Source organism: Achroia grisella, unplaced genomic scaffold (assembly GCF_030625045.1).
Source record: "Achroia grisella isolate CSIRO2021 unplaced genomic scaffold, CSIRO_AGI_Agris_v1 utg1314, whole genome shotgun sequence".
NCBI classification, from domain to species: domain Eukaryota; kingdom Metazoa; phylum Arthropoda; class Insecta; order Lepidoptera; family Pyralidae; genus Achroia; species Achroia grisella.
In genome coordinates this window covers 484,842-501,971 of record NW_026712619.1, presented here as the reverse complement: position 1 = coordinate 501,971, position 17,130 = coordinate 484,842, and the positions used below count along the sequence as shown (strand labels likewise).

General features: G+C 34.2%; 1 protein-coding gene across 1 annotated transcript; it reads right to left on the bottom strand.

Annotated features, from left to right (window-relative positions):
• Positions 1-253: 253 nt before the first annotated feature.
• On the bottom strand, positions 254-16,030 carry LOC131855175 (uncharacterized). The gene is made up of 4 exons (XM_059206421.1): positions 15,963-16,030; positions 12,239-12,359; positions 8,130-8,258; positions 254-698 (listed from the first exon to the last, which is right to left on the bottom strand). Exons 2-4 carry the CDS (start codon positions 12,356-12,358, stop codon positions 585-587), a joined length of 363 nt encoding a protein of 120 aa, XP_059062404.1. The 5' UTR covers position 12,359; positions 15,963-16,030; the 3' UTR covers positions 254-584.
• Between the last annotated feature and the right edge of the window lie 1,100 nt (positions 16,031-17,130).

The window sequence follows — 17,130 nt, the reverse complement described above, 5'->3', positions numbered from 1 at the left end:
GAGGTTTTGACTAGGTTGTACTGGTCAGGTCGTAGTCAGCTTGACCACAGTTAGTGCACCCTAATCGAAATATCAAGGGGGTAAATATCTTTATTTACCATAAAATTATCGTTACCAATATTAACATTTTTTTTTAATATGCAATCATTATATAGTATAAAATAAAGTCGCTGTCGCTGTCTGTCCATATGTATGATTACATCTTTAAAACTACGCAACGGATTTTGAAGCGGTTTTTTAATAGATAGAGTGATTCAAGAGGAAGGTTTATATATATAATACATGTACACCCTTGCGAAGCCGGGACGAGTAGCTAGTTACATAGTACAAAACAAAGTCGCTGTCGCTGTCTGTCCGTCCCTATGTATGCTTAAATCTTTAAAACTACGCAACGGATTTTGAAGCGGTTTTTTAATAGATAGAGTGATTCAACAGGAAGGTTACGGTAGACGTATTAACATTCTGTAATATCATATATCTTGTATGTATCAGGTAAAGAGTAAGATAGAACGAGGTAGAAGAACTTCTCTTCTTCAATGGGTCCATCTTCTATTGAATGGAGACGGTGATTTTTTCGTTTAATATCACGCTACTAATCCACAGGTGATGACGTTGCAGCAGCTGCGCGCGTTCTTCCCTGGCGGGACTGCGACTACCTTCTTCTTCTTCTTACCATTGGCATCGTACTTCTTCTCTTCCTGTAATCAATTTTAATAATTAGCGATTATATTACAATATTCGAAGTGAATTGAATATTTTATATTCTTTAAATTCTGCTTACGGTTTGGTGCAGTGCACTATATAATATACTAGTATATTATATTATTTGAGATTGTTGCCGATGGCAACCTTTTTGATAGTTTTTATGTTTTTTATATATATTTGAATTTTATATTTTGACGTTCTGGTTTGTTTTCTTATGCCATATTGTTTTTATATTTTTGCTAGCGAGCTGATTACATCTATTTTACCTCACCTAGGAACGTGTCTCATTTTTAACCAGCCTTAATACAGTCCTTCCTTCCGTAACATTGTTGGTAAAATAGATGTAATCAGCTGTACATGTATCATCTGTAGCTGTGGGCACAATAAACTAATTACATAAATATTCTCACAGCAATACAGGCCGTATATAAACATATACGGTACAAACAATATTGTCTATGATATAGGTTGTATGTTTGTCGTGGACATAGACAAACGAGCAAGTAAGTAATCAAGCTAAAATGAAGTGCTCTCTCGTATCAACAAATTGTTACTTATGCCTGGTGGTGTGACTCCGTTTTATTTTATTTATATAGTTCCGAGTGAATGCTAGTACAGAATGATGTATATATGGCTATATGCCTGTTATTTATAATATACCATAGTATGTAAATTCATTTATTAATTTATTTACAACTAGCCGCGACTTCGTCTGTGTGGATTTTAACTCCATTTTTCTAAAATAAAAGTAGCCTAAGTTACTCCTTCAAAAAAAGTTCCGTCAAAATAGGTCCAGCCATTTCAGAGATTAGCCGGAACAAACAGACAGACAGACAAAAAATGTTATTTTGGTCTATGTACCATATTTATATTCATATTCATGTAGTAGAAAACGATTATTTCAATATTATAAACAGACACTCCAATTTTATTCATATATATAGATTAACTGTACTCGCGACTTCGTCCGCGTGAAATTTAAGTTTATTTTTCTAAAATGAAAGTTTTTTTCTAAAATATAAATAGCCTAAGTTACTCCTTATTATATCAGCTACCTGCCAAAAAAGTCTCGTCAAAATCGGCCCAGCCATTTCAGAGATTATCCTGAACAAACAGACAGACAGACAAAAATAGTAAAAAAAATATTTTGGTGTATATACCGTATTTATATTCATATGCATTTAGTAAAAAATGGTTATTTCACACAAACAGACACTCCAATTTTATTTATGTATAGCTCACAATTCTCAAGGCAACATCAAAACAAAATCTTGTTAATAAGTTATGACAAATTTGTTAATTCAAGAATTATTCATTCAAACGACAGGTACTAGCTATAATTTATGGAAATGTCGGCAAAGATCGGTATCTTTGGATCTATAGAAACGACTCTTGATCCTCAATGACATCGAAGTCTTAAAGAACTTATAAAGACGATGAGGTAATGTTTATTCATCTTTTTCTCATAAATATTTGCATGCAGTTAATTAAGGTATATAGACGCCTGTAGCACTCCTCTGATTTACTTATTTTAGTCACAATTACCATACCACCATACCAGAGAAGGGCTGAAGATCGTGCCCAGTGGCGTGCCTTGGGAGAGGCCTATGTCCAGCAGTGGACTGCAGTGGGCTGATGATGATACCATACCACATTAATAATAATTTTGCAGTTTCGGATCTTATTAACTAACTTCGCTCGCGTTAATTTATCCCCTTAGGGGTGGAATTTATCAAAATCCTTTCTTGGGGGAAAGCCTACGTTATAATTCTTTATGCATGCAAAGTCTCAGCCCGATCGGTTTAAAATTGACAAAGTTACATACAAACTTTCATCCCCTATTTTATCCCTTTGGGGGTAGAATTAATCAAAATCCTTTCTTAGCGTTTCTACCCCCAAGGGGTTAAAATATTGGATGAAAGTTTATATGAAACGTTGTTCATTTCAAACCGATCGGGCTGAGACTTTGCATGCATAAAGATACTATGACGTAGACATGCCCTAAGAAAGGATTTTGATAAATTCCACCCCTAAGGGGATAAATTAACGAAGCCGCAGGCAAAAACTAGTGTATTATATATAAGTATATAATAGATAATGCACCTCCCACACGAATCTCAGTTTGCCACATGGTTGAGTGGGAGAAAATGCCTCAATGTGAAGGTCGCCGAGTGCACACTTATTTGTGTATTTGTACATTAAAGTTTTATTTATTTAATTTTAATTCGGATTACATCCATATTGTGTTAGTAAAAACTTATAAAACTATGTTAGTAACTTATAATATACATATACGTAGATATATTTAATTCATATATCTGTGTCCACGTCCAGAAGCACTGGGTCCACAATGCAACGTTATCCAGTGTTTTTTTTTTTTTACTATTTATTTAGTTATTTAAATAAATATTAGGTTGACCTGCACGCGGCCCTCACTTGAATTATGTAGAGGTTATTATATCTTAATACACAAAGGTCTTATAACAAGCGATATCTAAAAGTAGCTCAGGATGTTAATTATTTTGTTTAGGTTAGAGAGAAAATATTGTACAATATTAACTAGAAAGTCTTTCTCTTATATATGAGTATATTCTTCCGTGATGCACTAAACATTTAGTTTAAGTAATTCCTCTCCTAGTAAAGACAGATTGTACATGGGTTGCCAGATGGCGCCTCGTGGAGATCACTCCCGCCCGAACGCCTCATGTCACTAGAGTTGCCAACTCTCTGGATTCTTCGGGATTCTCCCGATAAAGACATAGTTTTCGGGAAATCCCGCTAAAACCACACAATTTTATTTGCATGAGTCCGCCATGCGCGGCCTGGACTATGTTGCTTATTACCCCGTGGCATGAGTTTATTATTTTTAAATTAAAAGGCGCTAAAGGTTGCGTGCAGTAAAATATGTATAAAAAACCTAAAATTCATATTGCTGACTATATTATTTCATTGCACAAGGTTAGAATAGAATATAATAGAATAGAAAATCGTTTATTCAAATAAACTTAATTTAAGCACTTTTGAATAGTCATAACAATTTGTTTTTTATCTACCACTCGTTCGGAAAGCTGTCTCATCACAAGAAGAACGAGCAAGAAACTTGTGTGTTGCTCTTTTAAATAATCCTTGTAAGTTTACAGTTACAAGTCGAAACGTGTGAATACAAACTACCAACAAGCACTAATTTTTTGGGTCAAATATAAATATTCAATAAGATTAAATCAGTCGTAGTGATAAGAGAATAGATAGAAATAACTTATATGTTGTTTTTAGCGTAAAGATTGAGTGCATTGCGATTTCTATGTTACTTGTCGCATGCCTCGTCCATGTTAATGTGTATTTATTTAAAACAACATTCATATAAAAGATCAGCACGTAAGTTCCTTGCTCATTCTTCTTATAATGAGTCTGCTTTATAATTAAGTGGTAGGTTAAACAAAAATATGACTATTAAAAAGTGCTTATATGTTATTAAGTTTATTTGATTTAAAATTATTTATATTTCATGTAGGCGGTTATATTTCAAGTTACAATCAAAACTGTTTGTTTTGTGAGAAAATTTGCTTTATGGACGTAATCTGATAACAATACAGCAATCTAAAACAACTGTAGTCATCAGTTCTACCTGCCACATAAATGCCTTTGAATGTTGATTAATCCTGAATTTACAATTATTGTGCTACAACTACCATTAATTGGTAGAATCAAAAATAATGACTACTTAAATGTACTTATATTAAGATTATTTGAATATGGATTATTTCTTCTTGTATTAAAACAAAAATAGAAAATAGTGTAAGATATATCAACTGTATAAGTAACTGTAAAAGTATGTATTATAATAAAATAACAACTATATATCATTAATTTAACTATGTCTCTAACACGATTCATTTTAGCGTTTAAAATACAACCAGCACATCCTGTGCTCAAAGACCTTTGCCGTGGCCTTTTTTCTCGGACTACTCTAATGCTGTTGGCCGCAGCTGGCCTTTACAGCTTCACCGGACGATAGGGGACGAGTGCAGATGGCACTCCAAACCCGCGGAAGGACTTATGGAGCGGCTGAAGGCCAACTCCCGCCTGACGGATACGACTTTAGTCTGAAGGCACCACTAGGGGTTCGAACCTCGGCTCAGGCCGTCGTAACATCGATCCCCGTTGATTTGGACAGGGGATCGATCGAAGGGGCGACTGGAGGCGCCGGTGTAGAGCGCTCGGGCGCGCTCAGGCGCCCGGTTGAATGCGCGATATGAAGTGTGTGAGGTCGTCGTCTTCGCCGGCGAGGATGGTGTCGTGTGTGTGTGTAAAAGTGTGGTCAAGGTGGTGCCGTGGCTTACGAAAACCCTCCCTTTTATACAGAGAAGATATGAGTGGGGGTTATACGCAACTAGTTTAACGATACCGAGTAATAATAAAACTACCTTCTTTTAATATTTTTAAAATATCAGATTTTTCGACAATATTGATGTGAACCCTAACAATAGAAATAATCTTTATTCAAATAAACTCAGTAGGTACAAGCACTTTTGAATAGTTATATTTTGATTCTACCGGTCATTCGGAACGCATGCATCACAAGAAGAATGAGCAAGAAACTTATGTGTTGCTGTTTCCAATAGATGTTTTTTTTTATATAAAAAGATATAAAAGATTACTCTTTCTGATCTAGTAGTTTTTATCGTGTGGATAAATATTCAGAAGACCTCGATAAATAGAACTTTATAATTATTGTTTTTTTAACTGACCTCCTGAGCGGTAGATAAAAAAAATGTTATTACTATTCAAAAGTGCTTAAATTAAGTTTATTTGAATAAATGATTTTCTATTCTATTCTATTCCTGTATTTCTGAGCTACACAGTTGGTATGCCTACGGGTTTCGTCTGCATTTAATAGATCAAGTCATTGCGTCACTATTACTGAAGCCTTTTGTTTTATATCATCGTAAGTTGATAGGGTAGGCTCTTACGAGATGGAAGGAAGGGATTACTAAGATTACTGTCCGCTATATCTATCTATATCTATAATAATAATGTAATATCTTAGAGATGTGCTAACTCGTAATAAACATGACTCGAGTTAACTCGAGTTGATTCGAGTTCGAGAAATAAAAAGTTTATTTTTTATTTTTTCGAACAATTCTAATGTTTTTAGGCGCTGCTAGCTTTGAAAGCTTCACCGAACTTTAGGGGGCGAGTAGAAATGGCACTTTAAAGCCGCGGAAGGACTTATAGAACGCATAATCATTTTATTGATAACATAATCGGACGAATATGTAAAAAAAAATTAAAACAACCTCAAATCAATATTAAAATATTTGTGACGAGTGAAAATTGTATGATATGAAATGATCGGAAAATTTCATGTCATTGTCGGTTCGATGACAGAATCATGCTCTCGCTCTTTCACTTGATTCATTCATTTACCAGTTGAATTCTTCCAACTCGAGTTGGCAGAATTCAACTCGAGTTAACTCGAATTATGCGCAACTCGAGTTAACTCTTATTGTATATTCATGAATATACAATAAGAGTAAATCAGATACCAACCAGCACTAATGTGCTGGTTGGTAGTTTGTATTGACATGTTTCGACTTGAAAAATGTGAACTTACAAGGATTATTTAAAAGAGCAACACACAAGTTTCTTCTTGTGACGAGACAGCTTTCCGAATGAGCGGTATATTAATAAAATGTTGTTTGATTATCCAAAAGTGCTTAAATTAAGTTTATTTGAATAAAGTATTTTCTATTCTATTCTAATATCTAATATCTGGCAAAGAGATATAAAGATAGAAAGCTTATTATACAGTAAAATAATTTTTAGCAGACATACTGTAGAAGTTATGTTGTATATGCTACAACAGACTGAAATTTTAAAGTTCATTTTGTAAATGAGTCATCTACGAAATTACTATACTCTTTAAACAGAGTCTATGTGTATATTGTTATTTTTTTTTTCTCTTTATTATTTTTTTTTTAATTTTTGTGCACAAAATGTGACGATGACGATCCCATCGTACCTATACTAAATAACAAAAATAAACTAAATATCAATTAAATAACTTAAACGAATATGATGCCATCCAGAACAACAACTTGGCTGCATCGGAAGCTGGTTCTACCGTGTGATGTATTATAACAATACATGTTGATTTATTATATGTAAATTTATAAATAATTAAATTAATACATAGATACATGTAAATGTGTACTGTCTCTTCCCATTACTGGTTAGCTGATAGAGAATGCCATATAGCATTCAGCTCGCCTATTATACAGTTTTTACCCCCGCAGTTTTACCCCCGTGTAATTTATAGTAATATATGTTATTGTAATGTATAAGATATATTGCTGTAAAGTTTTATCAAAATATGTTCAGTAGTTTTTGCGTATAAGAGTAACAAATATACATCCATACTCACAAATTTTCGAGTTTATAATATTAATAAGTAGTGTAACGAAGAATAAATATATTTTGTAAATACAAATAAAACAAACAAATTAAAACGAAACTATTTAATTACCTGTTGATCGTCAAAATGAGCTTTAACTGTTTGGCGTTGAGTTAAGTAGGTACAACTATATTTAGCGTATTTATGTATTTATTCTGTATAATTTATATATTTCAATATATATGTGTATGTTTAAAGTATATATTATATTTATATAACATAAATTATATATGTACATAGATTTTGTTTGCCTAATTATTTATAAATATATATTTTCGCCATTACTGCCCTACAACGCTTTCTAGTTCTACCCAAAATAATATAAACTATATATTCACATATATACATAGAAAACACCCAGACAGATACAAACAACATACACACGAATACGTGTTTGTACCGTGCGAGGAATCGAACTCACGACTATCGGTAGTGTCCATCAATCAGTGTACTAAGCCACTAGACCCACGAGGCTTTCATATATATAGTATATGACGTCATATACGTTTCTTACTATTCTCAACGTGAAAGTTTGTGTGTATGGATGGATGTTTGTTACTCTTTCACGCAAAAACTACTGAACAGATTTTGATGAAACTTTACGGTAATATAGCTTTTACATCAGAATAACATATAGGCTATTTTCAAGAGGATGAAGACATAATAATATATACACATAGACATGTGTTGCCGATGGCAACCTTTTTGATAGTTTTTATGTTTTTATATATATTTGAATTTTATATTTTGACGTTTTCATATACCGTTTGTTTTCTTACGGCATATTCTTTGTCTTTATATTTTTGCTAGAGAGCTGATTACACTTATTTTATATCATCTAGGAACGTGTCTCATTTTTAACCAGCCTTAATACAGTTCTTCCGTAACAACATACATGTGTATCAATACAATGATTAGTAATATGTATATTCTTTATTTCTAGTGTTAGAGTAATAAAAAAATTAGTTACCTCAACAATTTCACCAATCTTCAACTTGGCGAGGATGTGCCTCGCGTCGGATGAGTGGCCGGCAGCGTCGAAGTCCTTGGTGGAGTCCTTCCCGGCCACTTCCATTATTGAATCTGGTCCATCAGGATGCTGCAACGGAATTGCAAACAATGTTACTATTTACACCAAACTAAATAAATATACACAAAATCTTCATAATATTACAATTTTATCCCTATCGTCCAGTTCAGTATACAGATTCAATTGAGAAGAACTGGCAAGAAACTTAATTGATTTTTTTTTAAAAGCCAGTTTATATACAACGTATATTTATATAGGTGTCTATGTCTAACATTAAATGAAAATCCCGAACATGAAAACTATTGCCATGCATGCTCGTCATTACTAAAATGTTCAACATGAATAAATTATTTTTTATATGATTTGATAAAGGAGGTTACAGTCATTACATAGTATAAATCAAAGTTGCTGTCTGTCCGTCCCTATCTATTCTTAAATCTTTAAAACTACGCAACGGATTTTGAAGCGATTTTTTTAATACATAGAGTGATTCAAGAAGAAGGTTTATATATATAATACATGTATACCCGTGCGAAGCCGGGGCGAGTAACTAGTTACATAGTATAAAACAAAGTCGCTGTCGCTATCTGTCCCTATGTATGCTTAAATCTTGAAAACTACGCAACGGATTTTGAAGCGATTTTTTTAGTATATAGAGTGATTCAAGAGGAAGGTTTATATGTATAGTACATATACACCTGTACCTGAACACGGGGTGGGTAGCTAGTAGCCAATATAACATAGTATACAGTGCAACGCTGTTTTGCAGCCACCGCATCGCTGAAAAAATTGCTTACTCAGCTTTATGCAGCAACACGGGGACGGACGGATGGAAGCGGATATTCTTGTTTTATGTAACTAAAATGGTAAACAAGCTGACGGGACTTAGTTATATACTTGAATCTACCAACAAGTAATTATTATATAATTAATTATATATATTGTGTATCATAGGTCAAGTTAAAATTATGGAATGCAAAGGTTAAATAAATAAATAAATACCAAAAATATCATAACAATCGCACTAGCCTTTCAATTCAGTAAAAAACAGTGTTACGAGAGTTTTATATAGCTATATATATTGTAATAGTGACTTTTATTCTATCTTTGCATTCAGCATTACAAAACTTTGTGTTCAAACCTGGTCGAGGTTTTGAGGGAATCGCATTTAACTTTATTTTTCTAAAATAAAAGTAGCCTAAGGTACTCCTTATTACATCAGCTACCTGCCGTAAAAAGTCACGTCAAAATCGGTCCAGCCATTTCAGAGATTAACCGGATAAACAAACAGACAAAAATTGTAAAAAAATGTATATGTATATGTGTATGTACCGTATTTATATGCATGTAGTAACAAACAGTTATTTCAATATTACAAACAGACACCCCAATTTTATTTATATGTATAGATAAGGTCATCATGTCGTATCAAGTGCCCCAACATTTTTCGCCGCCTATTCCCAATAATATTTTTTTTTTATAACACAGGGGACAAACGAGCATGCGGCTCGCCTAATGGTAAGTGATTACCGCCGCTCATGAGCACCCGCAACACCAGGGGAATTGCAAGTACGTTGTCGGCCTTTTAAAAGGAATGAGCTCTTTTCTTGAAGGTTTCAATATCGTATCGGTTCGGAAATACAATTGCTGGAGGTGATTCCACAATGTGGTTGTGCGAGGCAAAAAGTTTCTAGAAAACCGCACTGTGGAAGACCGCCATTCTTCCAGATGATCAGGATGGTATTTCAGTTTCTGGCGGGTGGTACGGTGGTGAAACTCAGCAGCTGGTATTAATCCGAACAATTCCTCAGAACACTCCCCGTGATATATGTGGTAGAAAATGCACAGAGATGCAATATCTCGCCGCAAAGCCAATGGGTCGAGTCTGTAACATAGACGTTGATTACCAATGATTCTGCCTGCTCGGTTCTGAATACGGTCAAATGGAAGTAGCTGGTATTGTGGTGCTCCCGCCCAGAGATGAGAACAGTATTCCATGTGCGGCCGGATCTGCGCCTTGTATAATTGCAAGCGATGGGCCGCCGTGAAATACCGTCTCACTCTACTGAGCACACCAAGCTTTTTTGAGGCTATTTTAGCCTTGTCCTTCAAATGACCGCAAAACTGAACGTCACTGGATATATCAACGCCAAGGACCTCGAGATTTGGCTTCACATCAAGGAGAGTATCTTGAAATTGAGGAGATACGATAAATGGATTCTTTTTAGCGGTAATCTATGATCTATCATATCTATGATCTGTCTCTTTTAGTTACCCCTTTTAAGCACTTCCTCATTCTTTATCTTTCCATCCTTCTCCAACACCACATTTCAATTATATTCCACCGTATTTATATTCATATGCATGTAGTAAAAAATGGTTATTTCAATATTACAAACAGAGACTGCAATTTTATTTATACGTATACATATTGTGTAATTTTCTGCTTGAACTATATTTAAATTTTATTTTATGTTTGCGAAATCAAATATACTATAATATATCTCAAAATTTCAATTATTCATTTTGAAATTAGAACTTCAAGCATAGATCAACGATATTGTTTTTATTTTTTTTATTATAAAAAAGAAAAAACTTCTCGAACATTCCGCGGCGTCTCCAATAAATATATTAAGTATACAAAACAATTAATCATTTATAATCTTGTATAAACATTTTTCTAAGAAACGGTTGTTAATTGCTGTTTACGAAACAGAACAAAAATGTCGAGTCATAACTAACTTTCACCTATCTTTATTGGTCCTTTATTATTATAGAATACAAATTACTAATCGATTTGATTTCAATATTTGATCATAAATCTTTATATAATATATTGTTTAATTTGATTACAAAGAATAAAAGACAGATAACTGTATTAAGTCTCCATTATGGCATAAAAGAATTAACATTACGGATTTTGATTATTCATTTAATAAAGCAGTATTAAATAAAGTTAACGTCATACTAGTTCACGCATCATACGTGCTCATCTTAAGAGATTGCTTATTAAAATAAAATTAAGATTTTTTTTTAAATTTTTCTGTGCACAATAAAGATTATTTATATTATATATATTATATTATACTATCAATACAACAACTTGAGTTTAAATACAGCCCCTACTAACAAAGAGTTTTCCGACAATACCAACAAAAACAGTGATTAACGATCGAAACATGACTGTGGTAATAGGTTCAGACAACCGATATCTTATCTAACAAAGTACAATTCACATCGCGAGATTAGCTGTAAAAAATTATGTTATCTATTTAAATATATAGCTGTGTCATGATTTATTGATCAAATTAACACAAATTAAAACCTGAGCTCTTTAATTTATGGTAAAACTTGGGGCTTTATTACTAATTTATAATATCTCTAAACATTTTTTTCTTAAACCATAGACGAAATAGAAGCGTTACGGGAAATGTCAGATTTTGGCGGGAAACCGCCGGCAGAATGACAGCTCACTTGAGAATGTCAAATGCAATTGCACATCTGAATTGCACCGTATGACAATAACTTTAAAGATGCGTTTTCAATGAGCGCTCAAACTGAAATCTTGAAATGTCTGCATTATCAATTTTCAAATACGATTGCACAATTTTTGATATATCTGAATCAATTGTTTTTGTAGGGAATTAAAATGTAAACCATATTTTTTTTAGAACTGTGGTCAATTCACATATAGTACCAAAACTAAGCAGAACTTGTGTTATATATGAGCTAAAGAACCGATATAAATAGTCATATACATTTTTTTATAAGTACACACATATTATACATAGAAAACACGCAGACCAATACAAACAATCATACTCGTGAATACAAATGTTTGCGTTGTGCGTGGAATCGAACCCGGGACGATCGACCGACGCGATATTTTTGATAAAAAACAAAAAAAAATAAATATCAACATTTTGCTACTTCAGAGCCACCTAGCAGCCAGTAATTAAGTTAGTTAATAGATTCAATGCAAGCGAAGCCGCGGGTAAAAGCTAGTCATTTATAAAAGAAACTTCATCATCGATAAACTATACACTTGCCTCGTGGATATATTTGGTGACGTCATAAACGGAGTCCTTGTAGACGATCCAGATGCTGGAGCCGTTCTTGCCGTTGTGGGTGGCCACCTCCTCCCACGTGTACCGAGCTACTGCGGCCATGCTGTAACAAATCAAATCAAATTAAATAAAAAAAAAATTGTTCCTGTAGGCCAAATTAGGCATTTATAATCGTTCTTGTATTAATATTTTTTCCCTACCATCCAGTTCAGTATAGATTCAAGATTCAAGATTCTTTATTTATATCAATTGTGAAGAAATAGCAAGAAACTTCCTAGTGTTTTTTTGAAAATCCTGTTTGAATATCTTTAATTTATCTTTATTTTTTTTACAGTAAGATGATTCCACAATGTGGGTGCGTGTGTTTTTAAGTTTCTAAATAAACGCAAGCGCACTAGCACACTGCCTTACTTTCCAATGGTCGCAAGTTCGATTTCCCGCACGTTACAAACATTTTATTTATTTATTTTATATACATGAGTATGATTATTTACAAAAAATATTAAATTATAAAATATTTAGGTTTACATTTATAATTATATATATATATGTTTTAAACTTTGTGTTATAGAAATATGGCTATGCTTAGCTTAGGACTGCATGGCACTGTATATATTATCCAGGGGTTATTATTGAAAAATTATACGCATATTTAGACCACAAAAATGTCTTGAATCGGTAAGGATTTTCATATAGACAAATATATAACTATGCATATTTAAGTGAACCTGACCAGTAGGCTAGAGCTTAGTAAAATTTATATCTAAAGGACCACAAGAAGATCAGTTCAGTTTAGTTTATCTAGAAAGATACTTAAGATGACACATGCAAGAAAAATACTGTCGAATACAGAAACTACTTCTTATTCTGAAGTCAGTTTAAAATAAATGTAACCCAATATTTATAGAAGATAAAATATTACAATCTAAAAGGGCTGCGATACAAAATGTACCTAATTACAAGAATTTAATCATTTGATTATTATTATCAAACCTCATCGTTAGTAATAATTAATTTAAAGTAATTATCATTACTATAATAATACTTTCACGACTCTTAGCCCATGGGGCAGGCAGAGGCATTGTTAAGTGTCGATGTTGTATTGCTCGCAACTATTATTATGTCCACATTTCTTTCGTTTGTAATGAGATCGAATAGCCCCATTCCTAACAATGTACCATGTTAGCTCGACCTCCACGCGGTTTCCCCTGGAAACCATCGTGATTCTCTGGTTATTTGATTAAATAACCAGAGAAGCCCCAGAATTAGCCCATCCTGATTAGGATGGGCTAACTGATCTGACCTCATGCTCATTTTATCATCCTCTACTGGTGCCCTGCTAGCATTCCAGTATTATGCATGAAATAAAAATCGGTAGGCGGTCCACTGCACGAGTGTACCAGAATGTACCAGTAGGCGAAATGGAGAGATGTCGTAAGACGGATGATATCTTCCTCTCACTCATACATTATGACCACAATCGTTCTATCAAGAACATATCGTATGAGAAGTATTTGAATCTAATGTGATAAGGAAGACCAAGCAGACGCCGCACGATTAAAGAATGTACTAATAGAATAGAATAGAAAATCATTTATTCAAATAAACTTAATTTAAGCACTTTTGAATAGTCATAACAATTTGTTTTTTATCTACCACTCCTTCGGAAAGCTGTTTCATCACAAGAAGAACGAGCAAGAAACTTGCGTGTTGCTCTTTTAAATAATCCTTGTAAGTTTACATTTACAAGTCGAAACGTGTGACAAACTACCAACAAGCACAAATTTTTTGGGTCAAATATAAATATGCAATAAGATTAAATCAGTCGTAGTGATAAGAGCAGACCCTACAAGCAGCACTCGTTCACGAGTATGACGGATGAGCCAGCCATCACTGCGCTCGACCATAGTTTAGGGAGCCCATGAAGCGTTGGACACAATTGAGATCGCCAACCTTCAGTAGGGTACGGCACAGAAAGAAGAAAGTGGTAAGACGATAAGTCTACCACCACATATTAATTTAATCTGATATTTGTAGTCACATCATTGGAGAGACAATGATGAAGTAAAAATGTAAATGTTAATTTTTTGTTTTAACTATAATATATTAGCTTTCATACGCGGCTTCGCTCGCATGTTTATTTTTAAACAAAAAGTATCGTATGCTCATTCCAATACCTCCAAGAACATGTGTACAAAATTTCATGATGATCGGTTCAGTAGTTTTTGTTATACTATATGTTTTATGTTTATACTATAAAATGAAAATGTTTATTTTTATAGCTTTCAAGCTGTGTTAGAACACTATTCATTGCCTGATGATGCCCCGATTAGAGGAGATACACGTGTCACAATATACATGTAGACCCAATTTGGTTGGGGAATGGGGAACGTCGTAAAGCTTCCAGAAGCGATGGTCAGGTTTCCGCACTGTATATTTATGGTCTCACATGCTAATGGCAGCTGAATTAAACAAAATATTTTTTTTATCCTACTATGGTGGCAAAGATGCATATGGCTCATCTGATGGTAAATGCTCGCCGTAGCCTATGGACGCCAGAAACACCAGGGGTGTTACGTGCGCGTTGCCCAGAAAATAATATAAATCTATTGGTATCAGAGATCTTTGGGGGCCTTTGTTCAGCAGTGGACGTCTTCCGGGCTGAGATGATGATGAATATGAAGATCATCGTTCAGCTTTATTTAACCGCTGTGCGAGAGACCATCTGGTGTCTCTCTAGTGAGTAGTCCAGAACAGCAGTGGATGAAATTAGGATGGATGATCGCCAATCTTCAGTAGGAGACGGCTCATGAAGAAGAAGAAGAAGGGAGTAGCATCACCTTTGAACAAGTTGTACACGCAGCAAAAAATGTCCTACCTGGGTTTATTGTGGTACCTTGTTCATTGAGGAATCGCTTCTTTTAATAATAATCCAGAATAATTAACACAGCGTCTTCTAGTCCCAAAGTAAGCAGAGTTTGTGTTATGGGTACTAGACAACTGATATAAATACTTAAATATGTTTGTTCTGGAGGAGCACCGGTGGAGGACGATAAGACTCACCTGACCTTATGGTCAGGTGAGTTCACCATCGTGGTAAATTCACCATAAATTTATCGCGATGGTTTCCAGGGGGAACCGCATGGAGGTTAATATGACATGGTACATTACTAGCAATGGGTAACCCCATTACTAACAATCCTTTCCCCCTATAAACATGGGTTGTCTCTTACCATTTCCAATTTTTTTTATAAAAAAATTTTAAAATCAATTTTTTTTTAGAAATACTTTGTCATGCCTTATAGTTGGCAATGAGATTAATAGTTCACATTACTAACAATCCCAACTATAAGAAAGGGTTGTCTCATTCCATGAGAATCAATTTATTTCCCAAACCGTAATTGTTTTTTTAATATATTGTTCCGAAAAAAAAAAATATCTTACCTTACAGTTGAGTGACGATTAGCAATGAGATTATTAGTCCACATTACTAACAACCCCAACTATAAGCAAGGGTTGTCTCTTTCCGAGAGAAACTATTTGTTTCCAAGTCCGTAAAAAAAAATTTTTTTATAGAAAATAAAATTGTTTCGAAAAAAAAATTATCTTACCTTATAGTTGATAGATAGTGACAGTGACGAAAAAAAAACTTTTTTTTTTCAGAAAATATTAAAATAAAAATTGTTTCGAAAAAAGAATGTCTCACCTTATAGTTGATAGATGGTGACAGTGACAGGTGCGTGGTAGTGGTACACGTACGCCTCTATCGACGTTAACAACTCACAATGATGCGGCGGACAGATAACTACAGTACATGACTCTTATCATAATGGCCAATACGCGACTATGATCCCGGATCTGCCCGCACTTTCTTGCTGCACTACATAAATACATATTTAAGGATAGCATACATAAAGTCGTTATTATCTGTTTGTCCATTTGTGTGATGGTTTAACGTAACATCGGCTGAAGAATGAAAAAGTACGTAATGTTAATATGTGAAGGAAAAAATTTGTACGTCTTTTTCTCTCTCTTCTTTTGGCTCTCCTTTTTATGAAACTTGCTAGAACTATAGGCTTTTTTTTTATAACACAGGGACAAGCCAGCATGCGGCTCACCTGATGGTAAGTGATTACCGCCGCCCATGAGCACCCGCAACACCAGGGGAATGGCAAGTATGTTGTCGGCCTTTTAAAAAGGAATAAGCTCTTTTCTTGAAGGTTTTAATATCGTATCGGTTCGGAAATACCATTGCTGGAAGGTGATTCCACAATGTGGTTGTTCGTGGCAAAAGGTTTCTGGAAAACCGTATTGTGGAGGACTGCCTTCATCCAGATGATCAGGATGATGTTTTCGTTTCTGGTGGGTAGCGGTGGTGAAACTCAGCAGCTGGTATCAATCCGAACAATACCTCAGAACACTCCCCGTGATTTATGCGGTAGAAAATGCACAGAGATGCAATATCTCGCCGCTGAGCCAATGGGTCGAGTCTATCACATAGACGTTGATTACATTAGCTATAATTATTATAGTAGCTACAATTATTATATTAGAATATCATGTAAGACAAATCATTGGTTTAAATTTATTAGTGCCACTAGCATCTAAACTAGGCCGTGCCTGTGTCTTAGATGCCAGTTCTCCCAATGACAATTATATATATTTTCTTAAATTCGTGAATCAACTTAGTAATTACTAGTGTACCATATATATAGTATTATGTATACTAGTGTATATATACACACACATCTATGATACATGATTCTGGCTGCTCGGTTCTGAATGCTATTGTAATGAAATATTCATAGAATATGTTGTTAAGGATGTATCAACATATAAACTAAAGAAATCTTAAAAACACAACTCCGAAAGTA

Bases quoted from the DNA above. Each gene is read 5' to 3' on its own strand.
- LOC131855175 (XM_059206421.1), bottom strand. From the start codon at position 12,358: ATGGCCGCAGTAGCTCGGTACACGTGGGAGGAGGTGGCCACCCACAAC. The intron at 8,259-12,238 runs GCAAGTGTATAG...ATTCCGTTGCAG, and splicing joins TCACCAAATATATCCACGAG to CATCCTGATGGACCAGATTC. The intron at 699-8,129 runs GTAACTAATTTT...AATTGATTACAG, and splicing joins AGATTGGTGAAATTGTTGAG to GAAGAGAAGAAGTACGATGC.